Below are 22,414 nucleotides of genomic sequence, written 5' to 3'. Positions count from 1 at the left end.
TTTTTAATCTTCAAAGGCCGTATCAAAAGGCAAAGAATCAAAGATACACGCTCCTCACTTCCAAACAAGCTCCCTTTGAAGATCAGAGCTATTTCATAAATCATATTTCGCACAGAGGAGTTGCTCAGCTTGTGTATGCAGCTGTTGCTATAACAACTCATACACAAATATGATGTGTGGACACACGTTCAAACAAACACGCAAGGTGAGCCCCCCCGCCGCCCCACTTGGTGGCATGTCTTTCCAAGCCAATAGCACACTTTCCTGTCGGAAATCAAGTGTTTGATTAAGATAGTGAGGAACAGGAAGTAACGGTGACAGGCTCGATTGAAGGGGAAGCAGTCTGGGAGTTAATCAGCTGGCTCGCTGCACTGGCCTGTCGCGCCATTCGACCATCTTTTCTCCCCCGCAGCTAACGTGATGTCATGCACCGTCTGGGCAGATAAAGCCTTGTGGGGGGAAATCAGTTTGTTTTGGGTCAACAAACAGCCCGCAAGTTCCACAGAGATGCCAGAGATTGGTTTCAGTCGAACCGCCCCTCGGGTCAAGGGTTTGAGGGTTTGCGTTCAGCAGGCATCCGGCCGGCCGAGAAATATTGTCTTGCACATGTTTGTTTTGGTTTAGATATCGCTGCGTCGTTCACATGGGAATCTCTGACTCTCTGTCTGGAGAACAATGACGTTGAGGGATGCCAGCCGCAGCTCGGAGAAAGAGATATCATGGCAAGACGGGCCGTGCGTCTTGAACCGCTCACTTCAGAACCGACGGGGCTTGTGTCGTCAAATCTCAGTGTTATCCAGTCCTGCGACAAAGCAGCTCAAACCCCGGTCTGTACCAGGTTTTGTTTGCGTGCCTCAGAAATGTCTTTCATCCCGCTGTCACTTTCTTAACTCGTCGCGGCTGTTTCCACCTGTCATGCCATAATGTAAAACACACAGCTCTCAAACTGGGCCACATTTGCTTTTCATTTGCTTTTGTACATAAAAGACACAACTAATTATTAACCTGGCCTTGAGAATTATGCATGTCAGTGTAATAGTGCTGTTGGTTAGATTTAGGACCATGATGAAATGGAGGAAGATCAAGCCAGTTGGATTACTCCAAAGTGGCCCAATTTGTGGCTAATTTAAAGCAAGCTTGGAATTATTAGATCCAGATTTTTCTGACATGGAGAGAACAGTGGAGCGCCTAGAAGCTCATGTCTGCAAATTCAATTAAATAAAAGCAGTGATTTTAATCTTATGTTACTTTCAGCTAAGAGCAATCAACTTGTCCTGTCCTTTGCAGCCCCTCACTGCCGGCTCTTGACTGGCAGCTGCCGTCCTGCTCCGGCCCGTACAACCTGCAGATCGAGGTGCAGCCAAAGTCCCACCACAGGGCCCATTATGAGACGGAGGGAAGCCGGGGAGCCGTGAAAGCGCTGTCTGGGGGACACCCTGTGGTTCAGGTACTTCTAACTGAAGTGCGGTGAAGATGCGAGTGTGTTAGAAATGTTACCATTGTGTTATTCATTATCGATAAAGGTTAGTTTGTAAGGGAATTTGTGTCAAAGTTCTGCAAGCAAAGTCTTTTTTGTTGTCTTGATTTATTATAAAGCCAAGGTTGAGTTCTTTCTTGGAAGCTACCATCCTGTAACTTTTAGATTGATCCCATCTTCAATACACATAAATGGCTCATTACTAGACTTCTGCAGAGCTGAATGATTACTGCTGATTATCTTGACACTGTGCCACTCCTAAGGGGTGCGCCCCAGACTTTAAGAATAATTGGCCCCGACTAAATTGGACTTTTACTGTGTGAAGACAATGACATTCTTAAATATGTTCTATTACTTTATGAGGCTTTAAACCATTTTCACAGTCACATTGGGTAGTTATTTCTAAACAATGGTCATTTAAACAACTGTTGTCTACTTGTAGAAAATGAAGCGTAATTTCATTTTCAGTGAAAATGAAAAGGCAGTGTAAAAATCAATATCAATTCCATAAACCACAATGTTTTTGCTTTTTAAATAACTTCTGTGCAGCTGTACAGGTCTTGTTTTATGCATGCTTGTGATATGACCTGTTGTCAGTGTGTTCACAAAAATCTGGGGGAACATGGATGTCTGTGGAAAATCCCAGATATCCAATGGTGTCTTGTACAATTCAGCAAGTACAAATTTATGAATTTATATACTGACAGATCCACCTGTCAGTTCACATCTGCACATTCACAGTAGTCACCCCAATGTTACCAACTTGATAAATATAGCAACGATACAGCACCAGTGAACATTGTTGCTATATTTAGCAACATACCAGACAAAAAATTGGTATGGGCCAAAGTCCAATTTGGCACGCCAAGGATTGGTATCGGACAGAAAACTAAACATTACTTAAAAGAAACATACAAATTCTGAACTATAGAATATTTATTCTATTCTATTCTAGCGTGACGTGTACCATCCATTTCCCATTTATCACAGCTTATCCAACAGAGGCCTTTCTAGTAACTTAACACAATGTGTACACACTGTAGGCTTTACATTTTTCTACATTTCTGCTTGCTGTGTTATTAATGCTCCCTGAAGCGCAGAGTCAATGCACTGTAATCCAGTAAAAGGTCACTTTGACCAGTTGCAGTGCATGCTGACTCAATTAGTATAGAGGAGAACCATCGCCTCTTACTATTGTACTTGGCAAACTCTTAAAGAGCACACGTCAGTCTCGCCAACAGCGCAGCACAGAACTCCTTTCTATGTTGCGCTGTCATCATGCTGGGCTCGCATCTCAGTTTACACAAGGTGGGAATTTAGTGCTGCGTGCACGTCCCAAAAGCCGACGGTAAATTTGACATTCAAGCCATTAATTAAAAGGAGAAAAAAAAAGACTAATTGTATTATTTGCAAAACGTAGCTTGATGCACGCTCTATTTCTTGAACATAAAACTCTGAAAAAACATGTATTTAGTCCAGTCCGTTGGTGTTAAACACTTAGCACTGTCCTGGAGCTGTTTTGTAAACAGATGTTGTCAGCACATCCTGGTCTACACGGTGTCAAATGCACTTGACAGCTGTTGGCCAGTGCGGCGTTATAAACAGGCCTGTCAACCCGCAGGTTTTCTCTGTAAATACAGGTCATTATTCCCCTTCATTAAAAACCTTTGTACATCAACATGCATAAATCAACATTTTAGCCCAGCGCCCTCCCTATGCCACAGAGAGAGGCGGAGGAGCACAGTAGGCTTGCTATGCACAGCTGCAGCAGGTGTGACCAACTTTGATTTAACTTACTCTGTTGTCTGGCTCACTCTTCACCAACCCAAGTGGGGGTAAAAAAAAACGCCATAAGTTAACCGTAAGAATTGCATACAAACTGCAAATTCACATCTCACAAACTTTGAATTATTTTATTGGGACTTCATGTGACAAACCATCAGAAGGTTAGGCGATTTGTCTAAATCTGAAAAGTGGTTTTATATTCGGATTCAGTCTCCCTGAGTCAACTCTAGGTCTTTTACCATAATTATTTTTCTGAGTGATAAATTGTCCCAGAAGTTGTCAAGATAAATAATAATGTTGTTTAGAGACAATTTTTAAGTAGAGGTAATGGCATAATCTGCAAAGATCAATTAATTTTCAATTCTAATGAACATTTAACAGTGGTACTGGAAGACATTTTAAATATCCAAAATAAACAAAACAACAGATGAAATACATTATAAAGTCTACAAACAAAATGGTCCTTCAAAAACAGGGGGGGAGGCTGGTTGAGACCAAAACACCAAACTGAAAACTTTCATCAGCCAGTTTTTGGTAGGAAGAGAAAAACGATAAGTCAGGCAAATTGAAATTATTGAGCTTGTTTTAACTTACTTGGATCATGCGATTAATTGATTTATTGATTATTGTGACAGGCCTAGTCAATGCTTTGTAAAAAATATTTGGCTGTGATTGCAGCAGCAGCTCGTTTAGCCGGCATATTCTGATTTTCGGTACGGACTTTAAGTCTACCATTAACACACATGGGTATGCCTTGACCTAAGCCATTCCATTATGTACCCAACTGTGTTTAGGGTGAAACTCAACCTCAGTTTCTAATGGGGTATGAGATCCTTCCTTGTCTGTGTGTAGCTCCATTCATCTTCCCATTAACTAAATATGTTATGTTCAAGATGATGTGCAATGTTAGATTTTGACCAACAGAATTTGATGTGTCATTGAAAACCCTTCATTGGTTTTCAAACCTTAGATGAAACTTCCTATAGCTGCCACAGTGATTTTCTTTTAGGCAATATCTGCCACAAATGCTAAATTTGAGGAGCGTACAACTGAAATTTGCCCTGTGAACAGATTTTGCCACCTGAGCAGTGAATCTCTAGCTCCTCCAGAAGGGTGTATTCAAAATAAACTCCAGCTTGTGGTTATAAAAAGACAAGATGCAAAAAAACCCAATTTAAAACGGCTGTAAAAAAAGAAAAAGGATATGTTGCCCTATTAAAATTCATCAATTCAATCTATGTTTTAAAAGGCTCAAATTTCAAAGGTGAATTTGGGATGACTCCAGGTAAAAGCTGTAATACAAACATCACAACGCCTCTTCACTCTTGCACCTTTTCACATATATTTCAGACTTCTTGGAAAGTGGGGATTTATTATGCCTGTGATTTATGTCTTGTGCAGTCAGCTGGGGTATCTTGAGGGTTTTGTAACTTTGGAAACCACTCCAAGCAAGGCAGTGAGCAGAAAGATATATCTATAAAGATGAGCCAATCATGTGTTCGTGCTAAATTTATGATATCTCGAAGAACATTTTTTGGTGCCTTCAGGGTTTTTTTTTTCTTTTTGCACAGTTCAAGATACAAAATCTCTCTTAAATCTAACTTCAATAGTTTATTTTAACCCTTTCTTTGTCCATGTTGAGGTGTCGAGAGGAACTATGGTCTTAACATTGAAGGAAGGGCATCCAGCGGTCCCAAATGCCCCGTGGTAATGAGTGGATGGGTGAGGCGCAGTCAAGGAGAATGAGTCAATAATGACACAGGGGCATGGGTGTAGGAGGCAGATCAAGGAAGTGTATGTGTATGCGTGTGTGTTTTTGCTGCTTAAGGCTGGAAGATGTAGGGAGAGAAAGAGAGAGACAAGGGGCAGAGGGAGTCACAAGGCAGCTGGAACTTGCCTTGGCTGCCCCCTAGAGATGTTCTGTATCCTGCTGATTAGGACCCAAGTAGCCCTGAGGTTGCCTGAGCACGGGAGGTGGGGATGTGCAGGAGTCAGGCTCCCAAGGCCCTTCAGATGCCACCTCTCCCCTCCACACACCCGTGCCTCTTTCCCTTCCTCCCAACTCCCTCCCTCCTGAGGACCAGGGGATGTCGCTCCCAGTGAACTTCTCATCCTTCAGTGATTTCCCAAACCCACAGCAGCAGGCCTCCCTCATGTTGGGTCCCAGTCAAGCAGAGCTCTATTGTTTTCTTAGCTCATGCATGATCAGACACATGTGCTATGAATGATGGTGACACGTGTGTTGGAAAGCAACACCAGGTGAAAAAACATGTAGCCATAGCAGACTGAAAGGATACACTGTTTCTACAGCGGCCTGCACGCTGCTGCCGTTGCCAGGCAGGAAGAAGATCCTGCGATTGAAATCCAACTTGGACTCTTCTGTGTGGAGTTGGCATTTTCTTTTTGTTAAAGCAAGTGATGTCTCTGGGGACTACAGGGTCTCTCACCTCACCAGTTCAGTGGCTGATCATTTACCTTAGACTTAAACTACGTCGTCCATCTGTCTGTACTTTCTGCAGGTTGTTAACTATGTCTCTCACTGTTGGGTGGACATTTTGGCCCTCACAACTCTAGCTCTGTACTTTGCTCAATGGCAGCACACCACAGCCCCATAAGGAAACCTTAGATATTCCTTTGGCTCCTCTCAGAATGTTCCAGATGCTGTTCTTTTTCACTTCAGCCATGCTAGAGGCATTTTCGAAGCCGTACCAAAGTAAAACCGTAGTTTGTCGCCCATATAATTTCTTTTTTCTACTTAATTCTTGCAGTTTTGCTCGCTGGTGTCTATCACCAGCAGTCAGTGAGTGAGAATTAGGGTGCACACTGGACAGCCAGAGGACAAACAACCCCCTTGCACAGGAGTACAACTCTAGAGTGAGCAATCAACCTAACTATGTCTCCAGAATATGACATGGAGATATGGAGAGGAAGAACTTGCAAACTCTACACAAGAAAGCCAAGAAGTATTTGAACCGAAGTCAATCTTGCTGCAAGGTAACAGTGCTAATAACTGTTCTAGCCTATGTCCTGGTCTGCCGTCCCCCCCAGATCAAAACCACATGTGAATTGAAAAATATTTCAGTCAAAAACAGTTCCATAAAGAAGTTATTCCGTTACATTATTTTGAAAACAAGAGAACGAATTCTCAGTAAATCTGCTGAAAATTTGATCTTGTTGATATGGCTGTGCTAATTGGTGGTATTGCAGTGGAGCATAAGTGACACCCGTCTCATGCTTGGCAACGGCAAGCAACAACACCTGCAGTCATCCTTATGACTTTTTCATAGGGGATAATCACTGGCCTATGCACATACACACTCTCTTTCATTAAACTTAAAGCAAAAACAGACGTGCTGTAATTTCTCCAGGATGTAGCTATAACAGGCATGACTTAATGCCCATCTCTGTTTTGGTCTGCAGCTTTAATGTATATGAAATTTGCCAAAGGCTTCCGCCATGGCGACATGAAAGACCTCATCAAGCACATGCTGATTTTTTTTTTTCTTTTCTTTTTTTTGCATGTGTGGTTTCACCTTGGGATCCGGTACTTTGCGCCTATGTAATGTCTCAAAGAAACCCCTCCCAATCTACAGCAAACCATACTGTAGTAGCTAATTGCTCATTAAATCCACTGCTGCTTCTTGTTTGATATTCAAAAGGCTTGGGTTTACCCTGTGGTGCTGTTAGAGCTTAGTCAGGACTATTACTTGTAGCCCAAAGGGCTATTTATGCCACTCGCAAACTGTGGTTCTCCTTCCCTCACAGCAGTGTTGGGCTACCACTAATTACCAGTTAATAACATGTGGAAAAAGTACAGAAAGCTGTGCGTCGTTTTCGCCGGTTTGAAGTGATAACCAGACAAGCCGTACATTCGTGATGCATGGCCCAGGAGCGTAGCGTTATTGGGTGGTTAGAGGAGAAGCAGTGCTCATCAATGCATCATCTCCATTATAAAAAACAAAAACCTCTGCAGGGTTGGATGATGTTTCTCGTGGCAGGTTTTTCTGGAAACAAAGCCATTGTTTTTATAGGGAATTTGGACCCGCACTAGTCTAGACGTGGGCTTTTGCTTGAATCGGTGCCCTTGATGACATAACACTAAAGCACTCGGCTCCACAAAAACTCTAATGGCTATAGAATCTCGGTTGCTTATAAACGGAGTGGCGTCGGCCTCCATGGAAACGAAACACATTAAAGGATTGCATATGTTGCTTTGTGTGTTCATTATGGGGCACGGGAGATGTGACTAGACCAGGCGGGCGATGGTGTAAAGTCTGGAAGGAGAGACAACTTGGATGAGTGTGTATTTAATTGGGTACAGCGAAGGCTGGCAGCGTGCGTGTGTCAGCACTTGACAGAGGAGAGACTGGGATAATAGGAAAAAGCTTAAACCGACCGCTGCTTTTCTCCCCAGTTACCACTCCCCAGCCCCGTTCTACTTCCAGTACTCCTCTTCCCCCGATTCTCTGTGCCACGTGGACTTCTACGAGTCATGACATTTCTCCAGGCGGTGATGAAAGGAATCGCTAAAGAGGGAGAGACGGCAGCGCATTGCACGCCTGTGCAGTGTATTCACAATCAATTTCCAGCCAGGACAGACATAACTAATTTAGCTCTGAGTCATCACATTTAACATGTTGAAATGCTTCAGCTTCACTGCTGAGGCCAGGTGCAGGCAGCGTTTTAAATGCCACTATTACTAAAGAAAATACAGGATGCCCTGTCCCGAAAAGCCTTAGCATGTCTTTTTGATTGAGATAGACATATACATGTGTTTACTGTTAGTCAATTTATTGTGCCATTTGCTAACGTGTGATATTTAACTCAAGCCCCAGCTGTTTTGCATGACAACGAAGCAATTAAAACCGGATATCACCGAGAGGTACACGGTGCCTCTCAAAAGTCTTTAGAGGATGTTTTTCCACATTTCGCCCATCCCTAATCCGAGACCACTGAAAGAAATTCAGTTCAACCAGCTGCCTTCTGATCTCACCCATCCAGAAAACAGAAAGCCAAAAGAAAGTCACTGTTGAAAGAAAGTTATATGAACACGCCTTTGCAGTTTCCCAAAAGCCGTTTGAGGGGTATTGCAATCTATTCAGTAGGTGTTTTTGTGAAATGAAACCAAAACTGAAATCTTTTGGCATGGATACAAGTTATTGTGTGTGGTACAAAACCAACAATAAAAATCATCTGAACACACCATCCTCAATGATAATTCATGGTGGTAGCTGGGAACAACAGACCTTTCTAAACACAAATAAATTGGATTTGAGTGGAAGATGAGAGGAGTGGCATATAGAACTGTTGTGGAAGAGAGAACCTGTTAGAGGTTGGAAAACAGACTGAGGTTATGGTTGACCTTTGGGTTTTGGTTTGCAATTGGGGGTAAAAGACAGTGAAGTTTATTTTTGTAACGAACAAAATGTGAAAACGTTCATCGGACATCTTATTCTAGCACTAGCTCGAAAAAAAAAGTTCTCAGACACTGGTCCAAATATGAATGCTATTTAAACAGTGTTTAGATTTTCTCACAATAATTATGCAATAACTCTGCCAGATAGTGCTGCAATTAAAGCATAAGAATCTCATCTGGTTGAAATTAGTACTTCTCAAGTCAACCTCACAGTTGCCAATGGACACAAATGCAAAAAATTTATCTCAAAATAAGAGGAAGAAGTACTCAACTTGCGGTGTGCAGTTGACTGAGCATCACAGGGGTTCGGCAGAAGCAGGGACAGGACTTTAGGTAGAGGGTCAGCAGGAGCACATATGGAAAAAGAATTGAAAGCGGTCGCCCAGGGGGACTAGACTTGCTTTCTCTAGCTGCCGGGTAGGCTAACGTCACCAAGAGGACTATCTGACCTCATTAATCACTTCCTCTCCCCCATGAGGTCATGAGGTTCTGAGTCCTGATACCGGAGTCACAGTGTCTTACCACAAGACGAGTGAGAAGACAAGACCCCCTTCCCTACCCAGCCAAAACTGCTCCTTCCGTCTTGCCTCTCTTTTGCGCCACCCTACAGCCACGTGGTGGCTAAGCTAACGGCTGAAGGTCACTGAGAAACCCCGAAGAAAAAAATCCACACATAAAAAAAGTGTCAGACGGCACGGATTTGCAGGCCAGCTGCACCGTGTCTGATTAATCCAAAACACAACGTCACGCCATTCAACTCTGCCGCGTTTCAGATTTGCATCTCGCGCGTCGACACGGCCCCCACGCGAGTCAACGCGGCGGTAACTGGTAGCATGTGTGCGAATTCATAATTGCTGCCAGTGACACTATAAGTAAAATATAACAAGGCGAGCAGGGCCTGTCGGTGAGATCACCACGCAGATGAAGTGGTCCCTTGGGATGCCAAGACTTCAAGAAGCTCCTGACCTCGGCCTAACTCACTGATGACTAGCATGTGTGACGAGCTCACAGGTCGACACAGCTGCTAGAGACACTACTGACACTGGAGAAGTAAAAGCTGGAAGCGGAGATGATTGACAGCTACAGCTTTACTGTTTGCTATATGATTCCTTGATAGGTGAATCATAGAGAAAAGCCAGATAAGAACTGGTGCTTAGATCACAGACACATATGGATATATACTTGACTCGAATGGCTGCTCATACCCTATTTTTGTTAAAGGTGATTAATTCGGAAACTTGGTAAGAGACAGAGGTACAGACTCAAACTTGCCGTTTGTCCAAAAGCTATCTCATTAACTTTAGACAGCGCACATTTATTCTTAGCGTCAGAGTAAGTTTCCCTTCTCAGACAAATTTCTTTCTGAACCAGAAGCATTACAGGTCCAGGGAATTGTAGCCCTAATTTTTCAAAGACCTAAATACGACAGCCCTCCAGTCGTATCACTCTTCCTCACAACCACTGGTCTGGCTGCCCTGTTAGAAGGTAATTATAAACCAATTAATCAGATTATGTCATAGGTTACATGTGGCCTGCATTTTGCTCTATGAGTCATTCCAGTAGATAAACAACTGGGGTCTTTTTATTCCATTTGACGTTACTGCTGTTTTCACTCGGACGGAGCTCAGAGAAAATTTGTCTGTGGCAGCGCTGGTGTGTGCCTTGGTAATTGACCAATTTGTGGGATTCTGTCAGCGTCCCGGCTTTTGCAAGCCGCGGTCTCGAGTAGTCGATCTCCCGCAGCAGATTTTCAAGCGGCTGAGAGTGCTACCCGGGTGGATCCGTGGGGGCTCCCACGTTGACAGGGTATTACAGTAGACCCAGTAGTTTTTGGGTCTACTGTATACCTGTTGGATTGTACAGCTTCGCTGCCCTTCTGAGGCGGGAGAGATCTCTAACTACACAAAACTTTCACTCTTCTAACCATCTGGGAACATTGCACTGCAGTGAAAATGTGAATGCTGGGAGGTCTATGGCATTTACCCCCAGTTTCACCAAATTATGTGGTTAGTAAATTGTCTCGGTCAAAAATCACTCACAAACTTTATTTGTTTTTGAACCACCCCCAAAGAATTTGAAACGCTATTTCTATTTTAAAACATCGTCGTCACACTAAATTGTCAGTTTTACTACGTTGACATTTGCTAGATGGTGAAGAAAAAAAAAGTTTTTCACCCCTGGACCCCCGACATTAACAAGGATTTTCAATCGGCGCGTGGCCGAGCAGGTTCTCTCTACCTTTTCACAAATATTTGATCTTTTTATTAGTTGAGCAGTAGCAGCTAAATGGAGGCGACCGAGAGGAAGCGGTCGTCGTTTGAAGTGGTGATACCGATGCACAGGTCTCTTTCATCACAGTGGGACACAGTCTCTGAGCTTTAATGGAAATCATAATGCAAGTTCATAACTGCCCGAGGGCAAAAGGGGCCGAGGAATTGTTGTAGTGCATCGAGGGGTTGTTTAAGTGCCACCTTCCTCACTTGAAAAATGTGCTACGTTAAAAGCGATCCAGCTTTGGTTTGAATATAGCTTGTTAGCCTCTATATAACAAATCATTAGCAAACATTAGCTACTCAGGCAGCATTTAGTATTACTGCTACTAACTACTGTTAGAAATACTTGTTAGCTTTAGTGCTAACTACCACTCAGACAGATTGCTTCGTTGTCCTTCATTGTCCACCATAACACATAGTTTGTTAGCACAATCTAACAAACTATGAGTAGATGATAAACCAAATCTTTGTACTAAAGTTTTCAATGATGCTGTAGTGATATTTAGCTCATCTTATTTCTTTTATTTTCCATTGGAAGAGTTTCAATGAAGGAAGCAGCCAACTCAGGTAAAGGTCTGGTTGTTCAGTTCAAAATTGAATCTGGGTTGTAAAATAAACCATCAGGGTTGTGTGTGTGTGTGGGGGTGTGTGTGTGTGTGTGTGTGTGTGTGTGTGTGTGTGTGTGTGTGTGTGTGTGTGTGTGTGTGTGTGTGTGTGTGTGTGTGTCCAGATTTAGTTTTATTGTGTCCAAACTTAGTTGCAGGTTTTAATCAACGTTTCTATCAAAGTTGTTTTTCCTAAGATTAAAGAATGATTTGTCAGCATCCAAAATACTGTTGCATTGTTTTGATTCAACCAATGGGTGTAATGGAGAATTGCTTCTAAATTTGTCAAGAGTTGTTAAAAACTAAATGAAACAGGAGCGTCACACATTAGGGTACACCTGCGTCTGAAGATGACCTTTACCTGAGTTGGCTGCTTCCTTCTTTGTTTTTTTTTTGTTTTTTTTCATCACTTTGAAGCATTTAAAGCATTATAAGATTTTATTTTTGGTTTTTGGAGTGAAGTGATGGGGAACTCTTTAGGCTGTTCACATGTGTCCATATGTGTAGACTCTGATTTTGCAGAGAATCAGAAATAAATAAAACGTAATCCCCATTTGTTTCAGAGGCAAAGATTTGTTCAAAAGATGTGAATTATTGAAAAGGGTGTTCATTGGAGTCCATCAGCGATGTTTGCATCATCTTTGAATACGCCTCAGGCGACCGTCGTGACAGCTGGCGTTTTCCTCTCACCTCGGCTTCTTTGTTCTCCCGCCAGCTGTACGGCTACATGGAAAGCGAGCCGCTCACCCTGCAGCTTTTCATCGGGACCGCAGACGACCGCCTCCTGCGACCGCACGCCTTCTACCAGGTCCACCGGATCACCGGCAAAACCGTCTCCACTGCCAGCCACGAAGTCATGCAATCCAACACCAAGATCCTGGAGATCCCTCTGCTGCCAGAAAACAACATGAGAGCCATGTGAGTGCTTTGAGACGCTCTGTTGCTAACCAACCTTTTCTTCATATTTCTTTTTGAAGTTGTCCTTACGTTAAAACTCAATGTTTTGCTTAGTTTTCTTCTTCGCCTTTTGGCGCCATCTTTTATGGCTTAGCCATGCAAACACAACGCGTTATCATTACGGCACATATTTCTAAATAGGCCTCTGTCCTTTCAACCCCTTGAGGTGCGCTGTTTTTAAGGCCGACAGTTCGCGGTTGACTAACTCTGCCCGACATGTATAAGCAGGGACTGCAAAGGTCAACATACAGTCACCATTCCACCCGTATGAAGTGCTTCAACTACATTAATGTCAGCTAGTGTGTTAATATATGACAGCAAGATAAATGTGCCAAAACATTCTTACCAAAGTAACAAGTGTTTTGGGAAAAAAATACTGCCCATTTAACATGCGATTCCTGTCAAAACCACTACAGTGTTAAGAATTTATGTGAATATATATTTCACTGGATAAATCCTCACATACAGACTTATAATCTGAATGTTTTTTTAAGTGATATCAAAGTCAGTTATAAAATGACAGTTGCTCAGTAGCTGCCACATCAAACCATCTTCTGGTCAAACAAATCAAACATTCACAAATATTGCCAATGACCATAAAGATCATAAAGTGGGCTGTACATGACAACTTTCATTGCCTTGGGCTTCTTTTTTTCACATTTGGTGGAATTTTCTGGGAGAGCAAATTCAGCTGCAAAAATGGTATATTTAAGATGTTTCAGAAAAAGCTGAAGAAACGTGTTGTTGAGTTCTGACGCACACATATCCACGCCAGGTTCCATTTACCCACTTTATAGAACTAATATGAGATTTCAGCTAACTCGCATTTATTTACTTATTTTTTTATGTACTCTCTCACAACATTGAAAAAGATGGAATATTCACAGCACAATAAAATCAGCAGTTCTCTAAAGCAGTTGAAAGTTGTGAAGCAAATCCTCATAACCTAAAATCTACAACATAGTAAAATCCGCCTGTTTATGAAACAGCAGTCAAAACTTAATATTTGAGAGCAAAAACCTCTGATTTGCCATTATGTCAAATCAGTTACATTATTGTTAAATCATTCGTTTATTCTGACTCTACAGAAGCCTATGGGAAACTTTTAGTAGTACCCATTAATTATTCAAATATGAAGCAGAGCTAAAGTTTTATTACGTGTGAGAGAGAGCAGTCAGAATTACACAACTCTGCAGTTTAACTGTATTTTATATATCTTACACCACACATTGATTACAAGGTTAATGCTTTAAGCTCCTCACAAGGTTATGGATCTGAAAATTAGCTTGGTTATAGACACCAGTCTCCATATGCATTTTCTGGTGTGATTTATCAGAACTGTGAAAAAACAACACACTTTATTATTATGCGTTCAGCTTTCTGCTTATGATATGTGATTCACTAACAACTCAGAGGTTTCCAGTCATAAAGAAAACCACTGTGCTTCTGAAATCTTTTATTTTCGTCCACTGACTGCACTGATACTCTTGTTGTTAGTTTCCGATCAGGACGGATCAAGAGTGAAGTGAACTGATTTGACTCATCAACTGATTTCACAGGGTCTTTGCTCAAAATCAAACCAAAAGAAGAGAAATAGAGATACTGCTTACCACTTTCACCTTGAAGTGTTGGTGAAAATGGCCTTCTGAACGTTAGAACCTGTTGGAGACAGACACTCCTCTGTGGACAGCCTAGAGTCAGACGTCCACGTTTTTGGACGTGGGAGGAAGTCGAAGCAGAACTCGACGCTGTGTCCAGGAAGCAGCTCTTTTCCAGAGGCTCCTTTCAGACAAGGCAGCAGGGAATATTTTTTGGACTTGTTCCCAGAACCCTGTGGTAGGGATAACCCACTGGATCGGACGTTAAATAAGGTCATTACTCCACTCAGCATTATTTTTGTACTTTGCCACTTACATATTGTGTGTTATTTTATTTATTTTTTATGTCTTCTAAAATCATGTTGGAAAAAATGAGGACAGGTAGTTTAATGCTTAAAGCATTTTCTGGTATTAGTTCCACATGTCGTGTCCAACAGAACCACAATATCCTTCTTAAACTCACACACTTCCGTGCACTGCTTATTTGTTTGAGTTAATGTGTCTCCTCTGGTTTGATTAACAATAAAGTAAGAACAAAAAAAAAAAAAAAGAAAAAAAAGGGGGCTTCTGAAGAGGAAGTTTCTTTTCCTCTTTGACGTTCACACTGAGGCCGAAAGCAGAGGAGTGAAAGTTTCCTCTGCTTTCCTCCGACAGACATAAAGAAAGGCCTTTAACTGCCTTTTTCCACTGAGATGTTTACCAGCCACCTCGATCAGACAGCTTTTTTTTTTTTTTTTCAATTTTTTTTTTCTATCTGCCGGCGATAATTTGCTTGTTGTGTGGGATGGAGAAGGTAGCGAGCACCAATTTCAGACAGCTTCGGTTTTCCTCCTTTCCTCTTAGGGAAAAAAAACCCAAAAAAGTCTTTTGGTGCACAAAAGCTGACCGGACCGAGGCAGCTTCAACTTAATCCCAAAACCCGGAGAAATCGTCTGACTATTTTGGGGGCTTTTTTTGTGAGAATTTGTAGTTGCTTTGAAGCTTTCTTGTAATTTCTGTTTGATTAGTTAAGATGCAATTTTCTCATTAGTTTCTATAAGCGAAGGAAAAGACACTTGATTTTAACACTGGGGCTGATGTTATATGGTAACGAGCACCAGATTGTGTAAATCTGATAAGTAGTGGTTGTCTAGACTGCTCATTTCAGGTTTTTTTTTCCCTGTTCGTGTTGTGCAAACCAAAAGCACGGAAAAAAAAAGTGGTGCAAACCCTGACATTTGCCATGTTCCAGGAGTACTGCCCGAAAATCTACCACTTAACACAAGTAAAATGCCAGAGCATATCCCATTTGTTTTCCCTTCCTTTTTACCAGCCGGATAAGTTATATTTCAATTTATAAATGCCAGCAAGAAAACTTTTCTTTTTCCCCTTCCAAAAAGAAGGGGAGAAACTTTAGCCCTTTACCTCCCAAATTGTGAAATGAAATAAATATAGACAGCTGAGGGAATGGTCTGCTGCTGCATGTGGAAATGATTAACAACAGTTTATATGCAGAATGAATGAATTTGATGGCCTGAAAGGACAAAAGTTATGCTGGCTTCTGATGATAATCTCCCTATCAATGCTTAGAACATTAGATAAACCATTGAAATATACTGAAACACTACCGCCAAAATTACCTTATAGTATGAAAATTGCTCTAAATGAACAATTTTATTACATTTCAACTGCTGCGTAGAGTTTCTCTTCAAAATTTGGCACACCCTCTGTACGTTTTCCACATTGTGTCACATTAGAGGCATTAACTTGTGTGTGTTTTATTGGGATATTCCATCGCAGACCAAAAATGAAAAGAAAAGAACAAGTTTTTAGGGTATGTTGGCCAGATGTAGAAAATGCTAAGTGCGGTGGAAAGCTAACACTGTACAACGCCATTGTTCACTGTGAAACATGGCGGTGGCAGCATCATTCCACGGGGTTCAGCAGCTACGCTTAAAGTTGATGGAAAGAGGGATTGAGTGAAACACAACACAAACCCTGAAGCCGGAACTACGATGGGATGGTTTACATCGAAGCACTTTATGATTTGAAGTGGCCCAGTTAAAGTCCAGACGTTTATCCAATCAGTCTTGTCTGTGGCAAGACTTGAAAACTGATGTAAAATGTCCAATTTCTGTGACCTTTGAAAATAAGAACAACCAATATTTGAGTCTCCACAAAGGTGAAACTTTGTAATAGTTCAATAAAGTTTTGGCTTAGGATAGCAAAGTGCAAATTGAGGTGTCACTTCTCAGATTTTTATTTGTGAAAACGTGGAAACCATTTGTCGCTTTATTTTATTCTATGTCCTACTTTGAGTTGGCCAGTCAAATAAAATGCCTGTAAAACACACTGAGGTTTGTTGACATAACACGGTAAAATCATTTAAAAAATGCAAAATTATGCATCCATAAGAGCCCGAAGAGAAGAAAAATAAAAACTAGTGAACCTCAAGCTTCCATACCTACAGCAAAGCACATAAATTGATACTCAGATTTGCTTTCCGTCCTCTTCCCTCTCCTCTAGAATTGACTGCGCAGGAATCCTGAAGCTGCGCAATTCCGACATCGAACTGCGCAAAGGGGAGACGGACATCGGTCGGAAAAACACCCGCGTGCGTTTGGTGTTCCGTGTGCACATCAACCAGCCCAACGGCAGGACGGTGTCCCTACAAGTCGCCTCAAACCCCATTGAATGCTGTAAGTCTGAGACATTAACACACACGCACGCATAAACAGAAACAAACAAAGAAATCTCTACCAATAGCTTTCCACTTAAGAAAAAAGTGGGATCTATTGTTACAATGCAATAAAACAAGCCATTATTTTATTTCCTACTGGAACAAATTCAGCACCTCTGGACCCAAAAAGTTTTATACAATGAAAGAAATTTACTGAGGAGCATTGTTCATCATGCCAAACACATGTTATCTTTATCAAATTAACATTTTATGAATACCTAAGTCGTTGTGGTAAAAGCTCCCAATTAGCGAAGATACCTCATAAGTCACCTGCCAGTCTCAGTTGTGGCGCGGTTGAATAATTTCATTGTGAGGAACTTCTGTTTCTTCGTCATTCTCTCCTGTGCGTACGTGTGATGCGATCGGCACCCGAGAAACTAATCGAAGCAAGACGCCGACAGACGCCGCTGACGTTACAAAATCTCATCCCTGAGCAGTTTGAGGGTTGGGGCCTTAAGATCATTGGAAAAAGTAAATTCCTAAGCGAAACCCACATCTACGTGATAATTAGCACTCGGTTCAATCGGCTGGCTGTGATTCCCGTCGGTGTATTCCAGAGGTCAGAGGTCCCCGCGGCTCGCCTCATTTCAGTGAAAGCAGAGACAGGTGGTTGGCCACGGGCTGCTGGATGGAAATAATGAAGCGAAGATCTGACCGTGAACGTATTCTTCTGAATTATTCTATGCCTTATGAAAAAAAGAAAGAAAAAAAAAAGCAGCATTTGGCTGAAAACCTCTTCGCAAGAGGTCATGAAATCATCGTAATAAATTTGATAAGTCGGTTTTCTTAATGAAAAGCTGCTGTTTTACAGGCCGTGTCCTGGTCATGCTCTTCTCAGAGTTGATTGTGATCTATAAATGTGTTCACGTGGACTTGAACGCAGTCCTGAAAGGTGTGTGTGTGTGTGTCTGTATGTGCGTGTGTGTGTGTGTGTCTCTGTAGCTCAGCGCTCAGCTCAGGAGCTTCCCTTGGTGGAGAAGCAGAGTGTGGAGAGCTATCCCGCCACCGGCGGCAAAATGATGCTCCTCGGCGGCCTCAACTTCCTCCCCGAGTCCAAGGTGGTGTTCGTGGAGAAGGCACAGGGTAAGACTGGACGAGAACCTTCCCCAGACTGTGTGTTCCCTGCATTTTAATTTCACTCCTCCCCCTAATATCTCTTTCAAATGCCTCTGCCCTTCTCCTTCTCAGTTGTGTTTTTTCAAGTCTTTCTTCCCGTCAAAATAGAGCAGGACTTGCCAGAAAGCAACATGTGGTGCGCATTAGGCCACTATATTTTTAACCAAAGCGTATTTACATTTGCTGAAGTTTCCATTGCCTGTTCTTTGGTCCTCGCCACAAGTAGAGGAATGAATCACGACCAGGGCATGTGCAATATCTCTTTTTCTCACTTTTCCTTTTTGCCGTGCTGTTCTGTCTTCACTTACTGCCCCGGCTCCTGACAGTTAACCCTTCCTCTCACTCTGCCAGCTGTGGCGAAGAGCAACCGGGGTGAGGGTCTGGCAAAGAGCGCCTGCTCCTTTTTGTTTCTGCTTTTTCTTTTTCTTTTTTTTTTTTCCCCTCAACGTTGTGGGTGGAGGGAACGATTAGAAACGAAGTTTGTGTATGACTGACTGATGATCATGAACAATGCTTTGATTGTGCCCAAAAAGAAAATCAAATTAAACTTGAAAGATTTTTACCATTTTCTCTTTGGGAAAAACAGACACACAAAGAAAAGACAATTAACTCAAAAGTATGGACTATTGCACACTTTTTTGTTTTACTCACTGTTTTAAACTGTGGCACAAAAAGTGGGCATGAACTATATTGGGCGCCATGCTAGAATGGGCGCCACAGCGATGGCAGAAAATTTATTCCAGTTGTCATTTTCTGTTTTTAACAGCCATTTGTGCTTTTGGGGGTAGGGCAGAAAGGTGTCTGCACACACCTCAGATGACGCTTAGCTAGCTGCACCTCCGGACCCGCACACACACACACACACACACACACACACACACACACACACACCACCCACACACACACACACACACACACACACACACACACACACACACACACCTTTTTCAACTTGTGTCAAACATGCAGCAGCAGCACAACACCATCTCTCTTCAGAAAAATACAACATAATACTTTATTTTGTATATAAAACACATATAATTGATATGTAAAGTTATTTCAGCACTTCAGAGTGATTTTACATATAGAAAACAGTTTGCAAAACTTGGTTATTTGAAGATTCTTGTAGCTTTTTCCTGCTTGAAAGGTCGACTCTGGAGAATCTGGGGTTAAAATAAGGAAGTTGTGATGTGTTGAGAGGAAGGGGTTGGATGTTGGTAATGTGGGGTCTCCTTCTTCCTGGATTGACTCAGTCATGGAGTGGGTGGGAAGGAGGGATGGGGGGTCCCTAGAGAGGAAACTCTTCATACATGCCCTGCTGTCTGAGCCCTGTGACCCCCTTCTGTGGTTCTGTTTCCTGTCTTTCACCCACTCTTCTTACTTCTGCCCCATTTCCTTCTGTTCTTCTGTTTTCCCTCCTCAATATTCAGTTTTTCTTACCTCTATCCTCGATACCTGCTAAACACATTAGCCGGTGTGGAGTTGGTCTCCGCTGGGATCCCCAAGCTTTGGTCTGCTGTTGACAGTTCAGTGGTTTTGTTTTTGGACTTGGCGTTGACTAGAGAGATCAGAAGAAAGGTTATCGGTTTGCTACTGAGGCCGCATTTTATGTCAACTTTTATGACCTACAGCTCTGAGTTAAAAAGCCCATTAGAGACTTATGCACACACACGCAAACACTTCAGTAAACGTAGATTTTTGGCTTAAATTTTTTCCACCATTTTGGCATTTTACCTAAAGAAAAAAAATCCTATTTTTAAGTTTTCACAGTAAGATTTTCTTCATTCTGCGTCAGAGAAGCGCCATCAAAATGATTTAAAGAACACCATCGACTTGGTTTACACATTTCTCTCTGTAACTTTTGGTTTTATTTTCTCCTGGAAAAGTTCATGACTAAATGAGCCCTTGAAAGCGTCGCACCACAGCGATTATTTCTCTCAGACAGTTACCATTACACAGAAAGAGACACACGCAATCGAGCGCGGCCAAACCCCTTGGAAGGCACAGAAACCAATCACTGTTTTTGCCACAGTGGTGACAGCCATTTACTGCTGCTGCCATCGAAGGTCAGAATGGCTGCTCACTTTCCAAAATTGACTCCAATAAACACCTTTCAGAATGTTCCACAGATCCTACGAAGCAGCAGACGGATTTTTGGGAGAGTCCTGGTCCAACGTGCGCGAATAATCCTTCGCAGTTAAAGTCATCTGAGTTGAGTCAGAGCAAGATCACAGGCAGCTCAAAAGCTCGTTAGTGCTAATGGGCCATCTATGAATCATAAATGCTTTCATTTTTTTATTTTTTTATTTTATTTTTGTTTAAATGCTCCGATTTTCTAAAAATACCAGAAACATTTACGAAATTGTCCCATTAACAATTAGTGGTTGAAGGAAAAAAACAGTCTGAAATATACACGAGTCTTTTGAGAATAATTACACAACTGGCTTTCTATCAACAGGAAGAATTTCTCAAAACGTTGTTTACTGAAATTATTTACAGATTTTGTTGAGAAACAACAAAACCAGGCAAATAAAATAAAAGTTTTCCAAATTAATTGTGTTCAATATAAAAGCTTTTGAAACTTTAATAGAAAATGTGTCAGTGTCTGGTGAAGTTTTGGTTAAAATAAGATTGTTCTTCATTCACTGAAGTTACTCAGTATCCAGAAATGACACTGAAGAGAAGCAATACTTCATCATAAAGGTAAAAAAAAGTTACAGCATAGTAAAATTATTCTGAAATTTTTTTTTCAGTAAATGTAACTGAGTAAAAGTAAGTAGTAACTAATTGCTACCAAATTTAGTTTATCACATACCCAACCTTCTTCACCTATTTTTCTGCTGCTTGTACCTCCAGGATATTTTTGTTGTTGATTGAATGTTATGTTCATTTATTTATTTTAGATTTTACAAAAAAAAATCCTAAAAGTGTGGTGTGCATTTGGATTCATCTCTATTTATTGTGAAACGCCGACCTGAAGAGAATCCAGTGCAACAAATTGCCATCAGGTGTCCCGTAGTTTCACCAGTTCCTGTAACCAGTTACCCCTTTCGTGCAACAAAGTGGTGCCAATATCATATAGTGGTTATTGTATAGTGGTGAAACTGCTCAAAGGTCACAGTTGAATCCTGGGGACGGGGGAACTAATTAGAGGCATATCCCAAAAGGCGAAAATACTGTTTGCTCAAGTGGGGTCTGTTCAAATGCACTCCACACTTTTCAATTATTTATTTATTTTTGCTTCATAAATTGTTTGGTAAGACATTGTGACATGAAGGAATATCAAAACTTTATTAGCCATTCATGGTGATACAGCATCCCTTCCTTCTTTGTTTTTGGTTTTATTGTCTGTCCTCCTCCAAACCTCGTGAGATCCCCCCGGTATCAAATGAACTGAGTTATTCCCACTGCTGCTGCAGGAAAACCTTCAATGTGGCTTGAAAAATAATCACTTTCTCTCTAAGCGTCCCATTCGTCCTCGTCGTTCCCCCAACCCCTCTCCCTCCGTCACCCACAGGATAACTGATGCAAACTCTCCGATTCTGCTGGATGTGCATCTGTTTTGCTGATGCCGGTGTGTACGCCTGCACACACTCTAGCTGCTAGCCCGCGGGCCTGTTTGTGATGTTCAGGAGGAAGTGTTGTCAGTGAGTCATCCACCGAAGGATTCCCTGCAGAGGGGAGAAGCGGATCCCGAGCTCTTTGAAAGAAAGAATAAGGAAGGAAAGAAGGTAGAAAAAGGCAGGGCCTCTTTAGAAAGGCTGCCCGTTTGTTTCCAGGTGTGTGAGGAAAGAGCCTTATATCCTGCTGCGAATTTTGAGTTTTCCCGTCAAACTTATTCACACTCATTTTTTTGACGACGCTTAAAACTGAGATAAGATGAATATAACAGGCAGATCACCGCAAACTAAAGAAGTCCAGACTTGAAACAGGGATCGCTCTTAAAGGAGCAGAAACAAAGACGTCGTCGCTTTTTCATCAAGACGTCTCCCCCTCCCTCCCTCACTCACTCACTCACTTTCCCCTTTAATGGAATGAAAAAGAAATTCTTCTGCAGAGCCACAGCTCGCGCATTTATTAAACTTTCCATCAGCGTGTGCTGTGTGGAGCTGGATTCGGCTTTCGCGGCGGTTGCTGCTATTTGTTTTGTGCCAGCTTTGTCCAAACCGCCCTCCTGGCACAGGTGAAGGAAGACATACCTGGCACACCTACTGCTGTGTGTGTTCTGGCCTGCCCTGCTTTCCACAGCTGGAATGAGCGCTAGAGGCAGGGAAAATAGAGACAGACATATAAACAGAGCGAGGGAGAGGGAGTGAGAGAGAAAGAGAGAGACGGGGAAAGCCTGCTCTCTGACTCAGAGGGGAGGGGAGGGAATTCCCTGGTGAGCCGGATAGTTTTTAAATCTGTTGGATTGGAGTGTTGCCTGCAGCTCTGCAGCGCCACACGGCCTGGTTCTACAGCAGAGTGA

The 22,414-nt window shown here is 42.1% G+C and overlaps 1 protein-coding gene across 1 annotated transcript in view; it reads left to right on the top strand.

The window, feature by feature from the left end:
- The window catches only part of LOC129367640 (nuclear factor of activated T-cells, cytoplasmic 1-like), a 68,306-nt gene that overhangs the window by 5,714 nt on the left and 40,178 nt on the right, over window positions 1–22,414 (top strand). The window contains exons 3-6 of the mRNA XM_055042223.1: window positions 1,288–1,447; window positions 12,272–12,474; window positions 16,617–16,789; window positions 17,773–17,913. Coding sequence (XP_054898198.1) covers window positions 1,288–1,447; window positions 12,272–12,474; window positions 16,617–16,789; window positions 17,773–17,913 — 677 coding nt within the window. The remainder of the gene's footprint in view (window positions 1–1,287; window positions 1,448–12,271; window positions 12,475–16,616; window positions 16,790–17,772; window positions 17,914–22,414) is intronic.

This window comes from Poeciliopsis prolifica, unplaced genomic scaffold (genome assembly GCF_027474105.1).
Source record: "Poeciliopsis prolifica strain line A6 unplaced genomic scaffold, Auburn_PproV2 SCAFFOLD017, whole genome shotgun sequence".
Classification (NCBI taxonomy): domain Eukaryota; kingdom Metazoa; phylum Chordata; class Actinopteri; order Cyprinodontiformes; family Poeciliidae; genus Poeciliopsis; species Poeciliopsis prolifica.
Note: the sequence above shows the minus strand (reverse complement) of the source record. Positions and strands in the feature narration are given on the sequence as shown.